General features: G+C 27.6%; 2 protein-coding genes and 1 long non-coding RNA gene across 3 annotated transcripts in view; 2 read left to right on the top strand and 1 right to left on the bottom strand.

Moving 5' to 3' along the window:
• Positions 1-17,179, top strand: part of LOC100205557 (uncharacterized) — a 50,520-nt gene that overhangs the window by 543 nt on the left and 32,798 nt on the right. Inside the window, exons 2-3 of the mRNA XM_065801567.1 lie at positions 16,650-16,843; positions 16,926-17,179. The exon at positions 16,926-17,179 is cut by the window's right edge and continues 20 nt beyond it. Of these exons, the coding sequence (XP_065657639.1) occupies positions 16,650-16,843; positions 16,926-17,179 (448 nt within the window). The remainder of the gene's footprint in view (positions 1-16,649; positions 16,844-16,925) is intronic.
• On the bottom strand, positions 3,266-9,020 carry LOC136082390 (uncharacterized). The gene is made up of 4 exons (XR_010639655.1): positions 8,920-9,020; positions 3,815-6,314; positions 3,677-3,745; positions 3,266-3,448 (listed from the first exon to the last, which is right to left on the bottom strand). It is a non-coding gene; the product is annotated as an uncharacterized LOC136082390 (long non-coding RNA).
• LOC136082391 (methyltransferase-like protein 22) lies at positions 13,541-14,647 on the top strand. The gene has a single exon (XM_065801568.1). It carries the CDS (start codon positions 13,677-13,679, stop codon positions 14,643-14,645), a length of 969 nt encoding a protein of 322 aa, XP_065657640.1. The 5' UTR covers positions 13,541-13,676; the 3' UTR covers positions 14,646-14,647.

Here is a 17,179-nt window from a genome sequence, read left to right as displayed (position 1 = left end):
CATATAAATATTTCAAGACAATATTGATAAACGTCTCAGGGCAAAAAACGCACTGAGGTTGTACAATACTTGACATTTAGCTTACAGAAACGTAAAGAAAAGGTACCGGAAATAGTTCCTTGAACTTCTGTTCCTTCTAACCCTAACCCTGAAATGTTTCTTAAAAATTAGGACGTTTGCTTTGCTGTTAAAGTTGAAAGAGACTTTCTTAAAATCTCATTTTACTCCTTTTTTGCAAAACATTATTAATCGAAATTAAATTAAACTAAATCTATAATTAAAGTATATTAATAAAATTATTTCTAAACGCAAACTTCTAGTTCTTAGTATTTATTTGTTTTATTTTTATGACTTATTTTATTGATTTACTTACAAATTATTGAATTATATGACTTATTTTAGTATTATAATTCAAGTGACAAGTATTTAAAAGGTGATTTTATTTTTAATTTTAACCTTGCAAAAGCTTGTATATTTTTTGAGACCTGTCTGTTTGTATGGTTAAATTTTTTAATTTTAATTTTTTTTGAGAGAGTTTGTTTCTTTATTATAAAGGAGAGCGGAGAAAACTGAGACAGCCCAAAACAAATAAAAATCTGTTAAAATTGAACACTGAGGCACATGTAATCAGAGTCTAATGTGAATTTAATCGATAACTTTAAATTTCCGCTGCTCCAACTTTTGACCGAGAGTCTTCAATTCTCTGAACACATTATCAATTTAGAGACTTCTAAATTTAAAATATTTAAAAGGTTTTCTAAACAATTTTAAAGGTAAATAATAATCAGTAAAAAAATCTTGTATCGCCACGAGTTTTAAAAAAAATCTGTTTATGCCGAAAACAACGCTAAATAGTTTTATAAACTCAGGTGCAAATGCAAAAGTTGGCGCACATTTGTATATGCGTACACTAAACTGAGATTTTGGTTGACGCTGCTTCTCGTTTACGTTAGTGTTTTAAAAAATGACGCAAATAAGCCCTCGATTTTTTGTTAGTTTTTTTATTTGCGCTTACGTTAAGTACTTTATGATGTTTGCAAGTTTGCGCTTATACCGAGTGGCTGCTTCGTCAGTATTTTTAATGCGGCTTATGCCGCATTAAAAATACTGACGAAGTATCTAATTCGCACATAATTTTTTAACCATATATATCGACGACTTAATCTGCAAACAAGATAACTCCACTCTATATATATGTGAGTGTGTGTGTACATATATATATATATATATATATATATATATATATATATATATATATATATATATATATATATATATATATATATATATATATATACATATATATATATATATATATATATATATATATATATATATATATATATATATATATATATATATTATGTAAAAGTTTAATATATGAGAGGGGGAGGAGAGCAAGCTGCACACCCTTCCCTCGCGCTCATTAACTGGCGCCCGTAAAATATATGCTTGTTATTACAAAGTAATGCGTTTATTTTAAACGGAAATAGAAAACTAGGTAATAACAAACCACAGTTTACAAATTTGCAAGCATTTATGGCTGAAAACAAAACAAAGACGTTTTATTTAAAGTAAATATCTCTTATAATCATAATGCGCACAGTCAATGAATTTTTAACATAGTTCGGTGTATCAAATTACTGTGACTCTACAGTGACAGATGTTCATAAAACTACAATGACTTTGAAAACGGTAAACAACTTTTTTTTAAGGAGAAAAACAAAAAATTATAAATTAACTGATTTCAACATTGTGGAGCAATTTAGATTTGTTTTTATGTGTCAAAAATGTTTTTGGCAAAAACCCGTATGGCACCCCTCCCAACTTAAAACCTACTCACACCGACCCCACTTTCAAAGATGTGTGTGCATCAAAATCTCCAGCAATGACAACTGAACTACAAATGAAAAACGTTTTCCTAATAAAAAATTATGTATGAATCGATATATATGGTTAAAAAATTATGTGCGAATCAGATACTTCGTCAGTATTTCAGTTATTTTATATCAGTTAATTTATAATTTTTTATTTTTCATCTTAAAATTTTACAAAATTGACTTGACTCTTCCTAAAAGGAAGATCTGTTAATGATGAGAGAAGTTTCAGTTGACTAAAGATAAAAAATTATCTGTGATCAACAATAACAAAATAATGTCTTTTTGGATTGACAATAACTTTATTTAAATGTGAGCTTGCCGAGAGCATTAACTTTGAATTATTAATAAGCCATTTTGTTTCAGCCCAGCGGGCACAGATGTCCGTAAGGCATCTACATCTTCATATATACGTCACAAGTCCGTATGATGTTCTTAAGACGTCCAACGAACGTTCTGCACCCGCTGGAAATAAAATTTAGGCAGAAAATTTTTTATAAACTAGCATAAAAGTAAATTTCTTTCTTAATGCTTGCTTAGAGTAACTGTATTTTTAAATAACTAAACCATTGCAATAATATCAAATGTTTCTTTTTTTATTTATTTTTTTAACGATAATTGTTAAGCTTAGAAAACTTAAACTTTAGATTGTTTAGTGTCTTAGGCGCACTTGATAGTTATGATAAAAGACACATCAATAAATATATTTTTCATAAGTGTGTTTTTCGAAAAAAATGTTTCAAGGGTTATTATTCCACTCCCAATCCTTGTCGTCCCTACTTATTCCCTACCCCCCTCTCACGACGCTAACCCAGTGAAAAAGCGCACATGGGATACGCGTGGATTTTTTCCATATGTAACCCATGTGGGGATTATTATTTTGTCCCATGTGGGTTTCATATGGTAAATCCCACATGGATTCCATATGGTAAATCCCATATGGGATACGCGTGGGTTTTTACCATATGTAACCCATATGGGGATTATTATTTTGTCCCATGTGGGTTTCATATGGTAAATCCCACATGGGTTTTATGTGGTAAATCCTACATGGGATATAGGTGGAAAATACTACATGTTATAGATCTTAAATGCCACATATTTTAATCCAAATCGTATAAAAGTAGTCAATACTAGACAAATGAAAGTCCGAATGCTTCTATGATTTTTAAAAACCTTTTAATTTAAAAATAACTTAAATAGTAATTTAAAATTAATCATCGAAGCTTTCAGAGAGGCTTAACTTATTCTGGTATTTGCTACTTTATCCCATTTGGTATTCAAAATGTGCAGCATTTTTGATCTTTTACATGAGATGTTTTCCACCTATAACCTACGTGGGATTTACCTTAAACTATTATGACGAAATTTTATAAAATTAAAAAACGTGTTGCAAAATGAATTTATTTTAAAATAAATGCTATTAATCAATACATCCAAAATGAATATTAAAAATATTATTTTTTCTTTTGCGATTTACACGCCGTTTTTTGTCGATTGAATTAATTAAATCGCTTCGGCTTGCATAATACCAAGGTTTTTAGTATCTTCTAACTTTCTTCAAACATTTTCTAAAAAAAAAAATACAAATATATATAAATATATATATATATTTATATACAGAGAGAGAGAGAGAGAGAGAGAGAGAGAGAGAGAGAGAGAGAGAGAGAGAGAGAGAGAGAGAGAGAGAAATTTTAATAAGGAACCTTATTAGTCGAGCAATTTTAATTATTAGCCAGGTTGAAGTCATTAATGACTACAATATTTCACAAATAATTATTTCCTAATTTATTACTTACAATGACTAACGTATTATGGGTAATTGAACACATATTATGCGTAATGAGCTTGAACCCATGAGGAGAATCCTGAAAAAAAGTGATCAATTAGGATAAGTAGTTAAACAAAAATACAAAAACAAAAATGTAAAAACCTACTTTTACAATGATGTAGACGTTGGGTGCAATAGCCACTGGATGCAAAAGTATCTTTACTTTTTCGTCACACACACGGCCTTCTATAATAACAGGCCTTGACATCGCGCAAAATGCTGTAAAAACTGAAGGCCGATTAAACTTTTACTTTTACTTATATTGATATATTTTTATATTAGGTAGGGTGTAATGGTTTCTAATAATAATCTTTAGTTAAGACGGAAATATAAAAAGAAACCATAAATTGTTAAAAGATAATCATATTTTCGTATTTCAAATTTCATTAAGAATATTTATGTAATATTAAATAGTATCAATAACAGGCAGAACCATAACAAAGTATATATATATATATTAGAAAGATAACTGTATTTTTAATTTTTTTTTCTAAAAATGGTAACAATAAAAATCACCAACATGCGCTATTGCATTGCTAGTATCTAGCGTAAGCTGTTTTTCACGCTTACCTGTAGGTTTCATAAAATTTGACAGTTCAACAATATCTCGTAGCAGTTGTAACTGTTGATAACCAACTGAGTGGATTTCTCCGCATAATTCATTTCTAAACCGAATGCCAGCACCAGGTGCTTTGACATTAACAACATTTGAAAAAAAATTATTTTTTCAATAAATACAGCAGTACCTTCAAATGCTATATTTTCAATCTCTGGATGCGTTCTTAATGCAGCTGTTTCTTCACAAAAAACAGACAAACAAAACTTTACAGATTTTCTCTCTATTGGTTTTGGATAAACTGATTTAGCTGTAAGTTTAGAGAGTTTAAAAAGACTATTACACTCAGTTTTATATAAAGTTTCTAAATCACTCCACTTAGCCAAAGCCAGTTCTTTATTGTTCAAAAATTGAAGTTCGCCAGTCTTTTTTGTCAACCAATTGTTTTGTATAGATTTTAAGAGATGCACATAATCATACAATAAATATATACCTGATGTTGTTAACCATGGTTTACTATCAACTGTTTTAAACATTCCAAAAAATCTTTGATTTACACGGTTACCATCAATAATTATTACCTTGTGTCTTACTATTTTCAATATTATTTATCGTATCAACAATTTGTTGACATTGAGCAAACTGAAATTCAGAGGAAAGATTTGCAACAGGTTGAGCTCTACATATAAATTCTGGACCTCCAAAAAGACATTTAATCATAAATGGTAAAATTGTTTTAGCTAACTTTTCAGGGTAGTTTACTGTTTGACCAAACAAAGCACCTCTTTGGTAAAGTAATGAAGCTTTGACATAGACCTTATCAATTAGTAGTATGAAAGTTATTTTCAATGGATTTAAATTCATAAAAATACTATTTATGAAACTTAGGTCCTCCATTGAGCTTATTTTTGAAGTCAATCGTGTTAAAGTCCTTATACAAACAATCATCTAAACTTCGTCGCATAGCAAAATACTCATATGCTCTACATATAATATCTGAAGTATATAAAACTTTACCAACACTAACTTTTCTCATAGCATTAAGGTGTTCGAATAGAATATTTGACTAAAGCGAACTTTCTTTATTTTTTTAAAATCTAACTGCTTCAAATAAAGCTGATTTTGTTTTTATTAACTTTAATTTGTTTAAAGCTAAAGATGAAATATTACAAGTTGTGCCATTATGGTTAGCTACAAATGAATAATCCTTGAAAATTACTAAAATAAATAATGGAACACCAAGTTTGTACATTTTTGATTGTATGTGCAAATTTTTTTTATTAAGCTGGAAAACAATAACATTGTTATTATCACTTAACAAAGATTGAATATCGTCAAATATAAGTTCATCCTCTTTTAGAAAATCAATTAACTTATCTGGTAAAATTCTTCGAAAACCGCTTGAAGTTACAGTTTTTCTAACTTTACTTGCTGGTGTGGCTAAACAACTAGGCAGAATATTTTTAATAACAGATGGTGGGTTTAAAGGTCGTTGCTTCCCATATTTGCTTTCAAAAGTTGCTTCATTTGGCCAATGCAGTTGACATACTGCTGTATAGTCTGTAACAATAAAACCAGTTCTTGGGATAGCTTCACTACATCTTTTTCTCTCTAGATTCTTCGGGAATTTATAAATTGGGAATTTATAAATTTATAAATATTTTTGTTGTGGTTGAGTATTGATAATTTTGTTGTAGTTGTAATTAATATTGTAGTTGTAGTTGTATAAATTGTATAAGAGATACACAGCATTTTAAAGGCATTTTAATTATTAAAAAAACTTATCGTTTGTTTGACAATATTATTACCTTACAATGTTAACGCCTTGAACCTAACAACGTAATCGTCTTGAAGTTGCGCTATCTACTTTATAAACCAATCAAATTTTAAAGATTTATTAAAAAAGCGTGAACACAAACTTTCGTCTAATGTTAAAAGATGAAAATGTAAACACAGTATTAGGAATTGGCCTTCAGTTTAACAACTTTGTTGTGCAATGTCAAGGCCTGTTATTATAGACCGCGGTCACACATAATATAATATTCTGAAACTAATAAACAAACATCTAAATTTCTATAAGTAAATTTATTCTTTGATGATTGCCTTTATATCCTATCTTATTTTCATATCATAATCTATTATGGTATTATTTATATAACATGTCACAACAATATTATTAAATTTATGATATTCAAATATCATATGAACATTCTCTAACATGTTCATATGATATTTGAATATAGTTCTTGAGTATATTATCTGCTAACAATTGACTGATGCAAGTTCAAATGTTGTCAAAAACTAAGCATGCATGCATGGGACACTGCAGTGTCCCACAAAGAAATGCTGGTTTGAAAGTCAAATTTTCTTTATTAAAAAAAAATAATAAAATAGGGGGGAAATAGGGAGGTTTCTGTCTAAATACTATATATATATATATATGTATATATATATATATATATATATATATATATATATATATATATATATATATATATATATATATATATATATATATATATATATATATATATATATACATATACATATATATAGTATTTAGGCTATGGGATCATCCATAAATGATGCCAGTAGATAGAAGGGCAGTGTGAGTTTAACAATAATTGACAATGGGGAGGGGATGTTGAAACCAAAATAATGTCAATTAAAAAATTGAATTAAAAAAAAAAGTAAAATATTTTATTTAAAAAAAAAGTAAAACAATTTATGCTAGCTATGAGCAGGTTTTAGAGGTATTTACACCAATAGTGTGGTCTAAAAACTTTTTGCTTTTGTTGGTTAAAACTGTAGAGGATCATAGGAAAAACAATTTAAATTCAGAAATTAGCTTACTTATTTGAAAGAACAATTTATGTTTGTTTTTTTTACTTTTAGTACTGTTGAGAATAAATGTATAATTGAACCAGAAAAAAATTGATGGTATATGCATTTTTTATATTATATTAACAATTCAGATACACCATCATAATATGATAACAAAAACTGACATCATTTTCAATGGGAGATGGCATAAAATTGACTGAGTTTGATAAAGGGTGAAGGTGTTCAATAAACCGGGTCATCATCTGACATCATTATGCATAGATGACCCTATAATTTAGGTAAAATAAATAATTAATTTGCCATTTTTCTCTTTATAAAGTGTAAGAAAAAAGCATTGTTATGCTGAGAACCTACCTATTAAGCAAGCTTTGACCACCTATTTTATAAATTTGAGAGACAGAAGTGGAAGTGCGAATCGCAAAAAAACTAATAACAATGCTCTAAAATTGATTTTAACTTTGTAGACTAACATTAATATAGTATTTAGAAATAATAAATGAAGTTTACATGATTTTTATAATTTGTATTTATTTCCATTAATTATCAGTTATCAGTCTCTATTTTATAAAATGAATTAAAAAACAATTTATTTATAGTATAATAATAATACATAAATACTAGTTTCCTAATGCTATTATCATCACAATGTTAATGGTATTCGTTTTAAAGTGAAATTTTGTATCGATTTTATTGTTTTAATATTATATATATATATATATATATATATATATATATATATATATATATATATATATATATATATATTTATATATATATATATATATATATATATATATATATATATATATATATATATATATATATATATATATGTATGTATGATATATATAAATATATATATATATTTTCTTTTTACTTTATTTACAACACCATTTGATATACTACAAACCCTTACAAAGCTTACAATAATTCAGTTAAAATTCAATCTGAGTTATTGAAACGTAATAAATTTAACATCAAAGAAAAGTAAAGCTGTCATCATTTAAAATGTAAAGGGTGTTGTCAAAATATGTTGAAAGTAAAATTAAGTTACTAATAAAATCACGTTCAACAATGATTAATATTCTTACTGTAGTAAGAATTAGTACTAACTGATAAATTTGAACAAATAAATATAAAATTAACAAAACCAATGAATAAATAAGAACTTTAACTTGAACTAAATCTTGAATTTGAATTAATTGGTACTAATTTGTTCAAGCATAACCTTAAAAAATAAGTTTTTATAACAATTTATATGTATAACTAGTTATACATATAGTTAACTATCAGGAGTTATATGTATAACTCTATGCATTTTAAAGCATATTATTTTATTTAAACATTACTTTAGATCAAATTACTTTGAAAACTGGACCCAGAGACTTTATTCCCAATTACACTGTGGTACTCCAGATTAAAAATTGAAAAGTTTCTGTAAATATCCTGTTTTTGTTCCTCAATGTACCTCGTAAGTCCCTTAAGTCTTAAGGACCTTATTATATCTAAAGTTAAAAGTTTTGGAGCATAAAAAAAGTTACAGAAACCCATCTCCATCCTATTTTTTTCTTTTTTTAATAAAGATAATTGGGAATTCTTTGACTTTCAAACCTGCATTTCTTTGTGCATTTCTTTATGCATGCAAGATTGGTTTTTGACAACATTGCAACTTGCATCAGTTAATTGTTTGCAAATAATTTACTCAAGATTTATATTCAAATAACTATTATATCATCCTAATAATACGTCTATTTGCACAAATCTTAATCTTATTTCTATAAAGAAACATAAACATTATTCGTGGTACTTACATACTTGCTTGCCATTCTTTATGTAATATAAAATATTTTCACACAATATAAACGTAACGCAATGCTATGTCGATTTAAAAATTTTTTTTAGTTTTTTTTTTAAAAGTTTTTTTTAGTTTCCGGCTTTCAAATTAATTCCCATGCAAATCCCACAGGAAACCCACGTGGGATTTCCCATGTGTGTAAATACCATATGGTTCCCACATGTAACCCATATGGGATTACCCACATGGGTTTAAGGTGACACATTTCCATACGGATACCACATGGGAAAATCCGTCCCACCTAAATCCCATCAATCCCACACGGAACCCACGCGTAACCCATGTGGGACGCGGTTTTATTTTTCACTGGGAAACATCATTTTTATATTAAAGCAAAATTCTATTAAACGAAGATTCTGTGCAACAGTTGAAGCACATTTGTACTTAAAATTCAATAATTTTTTAGAAGTTTAACATCAAATAATTGCACATGAGTGTAACTCTCTGCTGTTTTTTATAAAAGCATGGTACGCGACGTTAAGCTTTATTAAGAAATAGTATGAATCTATTAATTCCTAAAATCTCCTTCACAGTATCGCTTAGTAATAAATCAAGTCTATAATAAGCACATTGTCACACCACAAAAAAACTTTTTTTAGTAATTAACGGCACTTTAGCACCCTAACATTACTGCTGCACCATCGCATGCTATAGAAACTAAACAATTTTTCAAGTATTTTTCTTTCCTTCCATAAAAATGAAGCTATTCAAGCAAACCATGAAAAGTTACAGTGGTATTCACATATAAATAGTATTGAAAAAAAAATCTCAAAAAATATTGCAATGATGTTTAGGGCTAAACCTTTTCTAAATATATCATCCCTGAAAAAATTGTATTTTGCCTTTATCCATGGTTATTTGTCTTATTGTAATATTGTGTGGGGTAGTACTAACCATACAAAGCTAAAGAAACTCTACAACAAACAAAAACATGCGTGCTAAATAGTATTTGGAGCCGACAGAAGTGTTCCTTGCGAACCACTTCTACGTGTGCTCGTTGTTTTAAATGTGTATAAACTTAATTTACACCAAGTTTTATAATTTATTTTTAAAACAAAAAATGGATTATCTCCAAAATTATTTCAATCTAATTTTAATAAAATTAAACATAAATACTCAACAAAGTTTTCTGATAACAATTTTGTTGTTCCAAAATATAAACTAAAATTAACTTCTTATTCAATTAAATACAGCGGACATAATCTGTGGAAAAAGTTTCCAGATATTGTTAACAATAAACAGACTACATTAGAGCAATTTAAGGACGAATCAAAACGATTATTATTATTCATGGATATATCCAGCTTTAAATGTTTATTTTAAACTAAAAACAATCATATAAAAAATAGATTTAATTGTATCAGTGATTAATATTAATGAATACAAAATATTTAAAATAAAAAAAAATATATATAAAATATCACTGATGATGCTAATAATTTATCTAGTGATTATATTAATTATGAAATTTCATTTCTTGTTGTCTTTTATCCTCAAGAAATTTTATTTTTTTGACTTTTTTATTTTTTATTAATATATTCGTTAAGCATTTTAGCAATTGTTTTCAACACTTCTTTAAAAAAAATTTCTATTTATATTAGTTATTTATATCGGTTTTCATTTCTATTTGTTATTTTATATATATTTTTAAGTTACGGTAATGTAGAATTTATCGCTATTATTTTTTTTAAATGGGGCTCGGCGATAAGGCTCAACACGCCTTCTTCTCGCTCCAGCCAATGGTTTATATAAATGTATTTGCAATGTAAACATTTTTAAACGGCAAAATAAATAGCTACAGAAAAAAAAAAAAAAAAAAAAAAAATGAACTACTAAATCTTAAAAAATAGTCGGAATCCGGAGTCCCTGATACTACCCGGAGTCCGAGTTATGCTTAGATACAAATTTTTACACACTCAAACATGCGTTGATGTCAAAGTTTATTTATTTTTGAGTGACAAAGGGCCAAAGTGTATATGTATATGATACTATATATAATATATAACATTGGCTGAAATAACATTCTCAAGTTATTTCAAGCCTTAAACTAAATTTACATGATTTAATGATTAAATTGAATTAAAAAAATAAATATTCATAGAATGGAACATTTTTTGGCTGAGGGGGCCACTTTAATCGAGGAGGATACTCATAATGGTTACAATCTTCTTTCAACTCTTTAACTCTGAAACACGAACCTCGACTAAACAAAGCCTATGCGCGGAGAAACGAATTGAGCGCAGTAATCGAACTCGAAACTTACCGTAACTTCATCACTATCGCATGTAAATTCAAAGTTAGCAAATCCGTTATCTAAAATATATTAGTAAAAATACCTTCAATCTTAAAGAAACAGTTGTTTTTTGAGCATAGAAATGAAATTAATATTAAGAAAAAAAATTTTTAAGTAAAACTGAAACTTTATTTAATCAACTCAAGCATTTCAGGGACTATTTTATCCCTAAAAACTCCGGTTAGTTGACTCAAAAAAATTTTAAAACTTCTGCAATCATTTTTTCCTCTTTTCACTACCTTTGTAGTTGACAATATAATAATAATGTAGTTTGCGAGCATGCGTTTCTAGAATAAAGAATGCAACTCATTTCAACTCGCTCATAACGTGTAGTTTAATTTCAAAGTTATTAAATGACAAATGTCTTTTGTAACTTTATATGCAGTTTGCAAAATGTTTGTTGTCACGGTTTTCTCACGCGTTACCGACTTTAAAATATTGTTATCAAGAATCTCGTTTTTTTTTGCGGCGAACTCAGCTATACTTTTCTATCTTCGCCATAATGAGTTACTTCATTATTGACCAATTATTTAGTCATTTTCATTCTCATCTTGGTTTCTACGTCAAGTGTTTCAATATTTCAGCAGGTTTTGTTGAAAAAAGCTTGTTTTATCGAAAGCAGAACCACTCGTTTTTGGAAAAAAAAAAGTGTTTTTTGTTCTAACGTCCGGTAGCTTGGCCAGTTGTCAGCGATGTAATCGTTTGCAGAAGATAAACACGACTTAAAATTTTGATTTGTTCTGTACTTGATTAACCGAAAAACAGGCCGAGTAGAAACTGGTGACTTTTCTATTTTAGTTTTGGGTTAATTTGTTTATCAATATTTATATAATTTTAAAAATATATGAATTAAATTAGCATTAAACTGTGAATTTATAACGCAGATAAAGTGAAATGCATTATTGATATGATAATATTTATTGTTGCGAATTTAGAAAATTAGTTCACGTAAATGCCTATTAACGCGATTATAGTATTTACTGGGCAAAAAAAAAAAGAAAAAAAAGAAATTATATTGACAGTGTACTATAAGCTATATTTAATGAATTTGGCCTGTTTATTCCATTAGAACTAAACCAAAAATTAGGATCTATAAAAATACTGTCTTGATAATAGTAAAAGACACTTAAAGACTGTCTTAATGATAAGATAAAATTAAAGAAAAGTTTTCAAGATTAAAAAGAAAATATATTTAATAGCATTAGTAACTTAAAAATAAATCTTAATTGACATTTTCGGATTTTTTCCAAAGTAAACTTTTCAATGACATCACTCATTTTGCTAAATTATTTTCAATATATAATATGGCAAGATGATTTAAGCGATCTTGACATGTTGTGCTTCTTTGACTTGATTTCAATTTAATTGCCAGTTTGCTAATCTTTCTGCTGATGACACAGTTACTGAAATTGTACAAAACACTTTAATTGTCAGAGAGATGTTGGTAAAAATGCCTAGAAGTTGTTTTTCATAAATTGAATTCAGAAGATGAAGGGGAAAACTTTCAATACTAAAAACTGTTTTGTAAATACTTTTCAGATAAAGTATTTCACTAATTAAGTCTTCTGACGGATCTTTCTTGTATGCATTTTCAAGTTTGGGCGCTTTTAAATTTAGGTCTGCATACTCATATTTCTGCAAATTTAAAATGGGTAAGATTAAATCACATATTGCATTAAATATAAAATACAGCTCTGGGTAAAATACAGAAGTTTTGATATCTTGATCTGGTTCAATAAAAGAATTTCTTTTTGTAGAAAACTGAATTTGTATTCTAATAACTTCTGTAACAACTTTTGCCTCTTAAACAATACTTTCCCATGAGTCACGTATGTGAGTTATCTCCTTGTTAGCTACTTGTTAACTTTAATGACAAATAACTTATGTTTCATAACGAAAATGAGCTTAGCTTCAGGAATCGCTCAAAAAAATCAGCGTAAAAAAACGGTAATATAATGAAATAATTAAAAAAACAAGAAGGTTACCTGAATTGTTGAAATGTCTGTTTGTTTTCTACTTTTTAATTTTAGACAATGTGTTTAGTTAAAAAGTTTTTCTTTTTTTTTTCACATTTATTTTTTATTTAAAACAATCATATTTATCTATTTTCCCGGTTACTACCGCCGGTGCTCTTTACCTCCGGGCCCAAGTGCTACAGTACCGCTCATCCCCCCCCCTCCCTCTTGACCAAAATATACGGAATATTAAAAAATAATAATAAAAAAGGTAAAAATAAAATAATAAAGAAACCAAAGTGTTATCGCAGAGCATCGTCTTCGAAACGTCCTAATGATGATAGTCATAATGTGATTAAAGTGAGATTTAAACACTCACTCAGTTTATGAAGCATGAACTAAAAATTTCGAATAGGTTTCGCATGTTTTAGTGTAATGTCAGTTAAATAGTGCTATTAATTTAAAATGAACCACGATATTTTTGTTTTATCTGAAGTTCACTTATGCAAAACTAAAAACAAGATTTCTAGTGAAAAATATATAACTCGGTTTTGTATCAAATGTTCGACACATATAGAACCAAAGTCAATTCCTTTAACCGAAAACACGATCGACTACGATAGTGATGGAGATTTAAATACTAACAGAACTGAGTTTGATAATAACGCTATAACACTAACGATTATTCATTGTAATAGTACTCATTTAAATAATGTTGGTAAGCAAGTGTGGGCAGCATCTCTGTTGATGGCGGATTATATTATATACAGTGACGTATTTAAAGATTGTTATTGCATTGAACTTGGTGCTGGAGTTGGAATTTGTTCTATTCTTGCTTCATTTAAAGCTTCTCATGTATTTTCTACTGATAAAGAAAATGACATTTTGTGTTTAACTCAAGAAAACTATGAATTAAATTGTTTTATGAGATATTATTTTGATGCATTCCACAAAAAAACAGATCAAGACCTAAATGTATCTTTCAGAAAATTAAACTGGTTTAATGTTGAAAAACAACATAATGAAGTAAGTTTAAATCAGTTTCTTTTAGATTTAAATTTACAAGATAGCAACTCTGAATTTTCTTGGATAGATAAAGACTGCTTGGTAATAGAAAAAACAAATATAATTATAGCTGCTGATTGCATATATGATGAAGAGCTTACTGATCAACTTTTTCATGTGATATTTACATTTTCTCAAATATCAAATTTTGATGTTATTGTGTTTTTTTCCATAGAAAAACGACTGAATTTTTCTATAGAAGAATTAGATGTTTCTTCTCCTTCTTATGAACATTTCCGTAATTTGCTACATTGTTATAGTAGTTCCAATAACATATCTATAACAAACATTCCACTTGATTTTCCGATTTTTGTTGATTATGAACGATCAAGTTATCTTGAATTATGGAGAATTGATATTTTCAAATAAAATTCTTTGTAAAAGTAGTTTCTTTGTAAAAGTATTATAACTTTACTAGTATATATTGTAAATTAAAATGAATTTTCAGTCATCATCATTGTCGTCATCATCATCATCGCAATTTTCATTGTTGTTGTCATCATTACAGTTTTTCTACTCTTGGAAAGTAAAAACTAAACAAATTATGCAATTTTTTTAACTCTTTTTTTTCCAGAAACTATGGTGTGCTATGCTAAATTTAGTCATTTTAAGTTCGCATTTTTACATTAAAAGTGATCGTTTTTAAGAAATTATTTTTTTTAGCAAGACTGTCTCTTCAAGCCTTGTGATCTCAAAACCACAAAATAGATAATTTAGGCATAGTGCTTGTGTGGTGTTAAATTAATCTCACTTATAGAAAAAATGAATTAACTTTAAAGATGTCACACAAGTTACGTTCTTTAAAATAACTTAAACAGGTTTTCTAGATCACTTAAAAAATTTAAATGCAACATTAAATAGAGCAATATGAACTTTTATTAAAATAGCTTCTGACCTATCATTATCAACATATCGATCTCTTTAAACCTTGTTGGACAAAGTTGTTAAAATCAATACTCATTTCAAAAAGTCAGACCAGACAATTCATCTGTATGTTGTGTTGACAATAGCCTTATTCCAATCACTCTTATTCAAGCAATTTGTCTATTTGTTAAACAACTAGTTTTGCTTCTTATCAACATCCTCAATAAAGCTATTTTTTTAATTAAAATTTACTTAATTTAAAAAAAAAACCATTTTATCTAGCTCTTACATGCATGTCTTATATAGATAAAAAAAAAAATGACATTTACTCTTTAAAACCAAATTATTGAATACAAAAATTTAAGGTTATTTTTCTTACAGTTATGTTGAAACATTCAAATACTTTTTATATGATTGTATTAAAAATATATTACAATACCTAGCATATATTGTTACTGTTTTTAACATTGCTATAAGTTCCCATGATGTTAAATTAATTCTGTATTGGAACAAGTAAGGTCCTTTAGCTTTAGTAAAGGCAAACTTTTTTTTTCTACTGTATTTACTTCCCCAAGGCAGTAACTACTACATTCAAAGTGGCTATTTTTTTTTTATTTATTAACTTTTTCTCAACCATATAGCTCTGAAACACAATCTTTGACAAAAATGAATAGGAAAAATTAATTTATTTAAGATGGTAATAAGGAAAAAAAAGCAGATCTAAAATCTCAAATTTATTTGTGGATAAGAAAAAGCTTGTTAACCTAGGGTTGTAATTTTCTTAGTGATAGAATCACAACAAAAATTCTCAGCCCTGGTCAGGTTAACACCATGAAAGAGGTTTGGTGGTAAAATATTGTTAACCCTTTCAGTCCTAGACAAAATACAGTAAAATAATTGCAAGTGAAATTTTATCATCGGTTTAAAAGCTTTAAAACAAAAAAATATTTGCCAGAATTTCACAAATAAGACCTTGTTTTGTTAGTCAGAAAAATGGTTGTCAAACTAATTTTTTAAGTCTATCTTTTTTTAGCCTTGGTTTCTTGATCAAATGCTGTTTTCAGTGTGGTAACATTAAAAAAAAAAATCATAACCCGCATAGCAGGTCATATAGATTGAAAGGATTAAGAATAGCATTATAAAAATCAAAAAAATGTGTAACCATTGGTGTTACACTTATTAAAAAAAATTTGTATTGAAAAAATAAGTTATAATAACAATTTATTGTTTCAAAATTTAATACTAAACAATGTTTCTGATATTTTTTCAATATAAAAATCATAGATCTTATCTTGTTATCAACAGGACAAGATCTAAGATTCAAGACCAAAGCAGGATTTTTGTAATTAAGTCTCAAAACCATATTAAGATTTATACCTCACAAATTTTAGTTTTGAGACTTTACTGTGGTCATTCACATAAAATCAAAAATTAATTTTAATTTTTTTTAATAATAAAAGCTTTAAGGATAAGAAGTATTTCAAATTTATTTTTTTTAATTTTATTTAGGTCAATGCATTGCACAACCTTCTTTATGCAAAGATGGATTATCTTTAGGACTTCGAGTAAAGCTAAATTCTGTTCAAAGCTCTGATAAAGCTTTTGTTTTTGATAGTGGTGGCCATCTTGGAAGTGGTGTTTCTTTTTATATTAAAACTAACTATATGTTTTTTGAAGTTGGTTCATCTAAAAGATTATGGCAGGTAAACTCAGCTATACCAATTTTTTTGACTTTAATTCATTTAAAATTTGATTGTTAAATACTTACCTTTTTTATTCTTAAAGGTAAAAGTTCCGCTTAAAAGCGATAAATGGCACTTTATTTTACTTACATGGTCATCTATACATGGCTTAAAGTTGTTCATTGATGGTCCTCTTGTTACCACTACCAGACAAACACAATCTTCAGTGACTACTATAGATGTTAGTAACAATATTACAATTGGAAAAGCTAATCATGATTTTGAAGTTACATTTGGAGGGTTTTCAGTAGAAATGGTGGCAATATTTAATAAGTTTGTACCAGAGGGAAAAGTGAT

The sequence above is a fragment of the Hydra vulgaris genome, chromosome 07 (assembly GCF_038396675.1).
Source record: "Hydra vulgaris chromosome 07, alternate assembly HydraT2T_AEP".
Taxonomy (NCBI): domain Eukaryota; kingdom Metazoa; phylum Cnidaria; class Hydrozoa; order Anthoathecata; family Hydridae; genus Hydra; species Hydra vulgaris.
This window is presented reverse-complemented; position numbering and strand designations above follow the sequence as displayed.

What these genes read in the sequence shown, in the direction of transcription:
- LOC136082391 (XM_065801568.1), top strand. Translation starts at nt 13,677, where the DNA reads ATGAACCACGATATTTTTGTTTTATCTGAAGTTCACTTATGCAAAACT.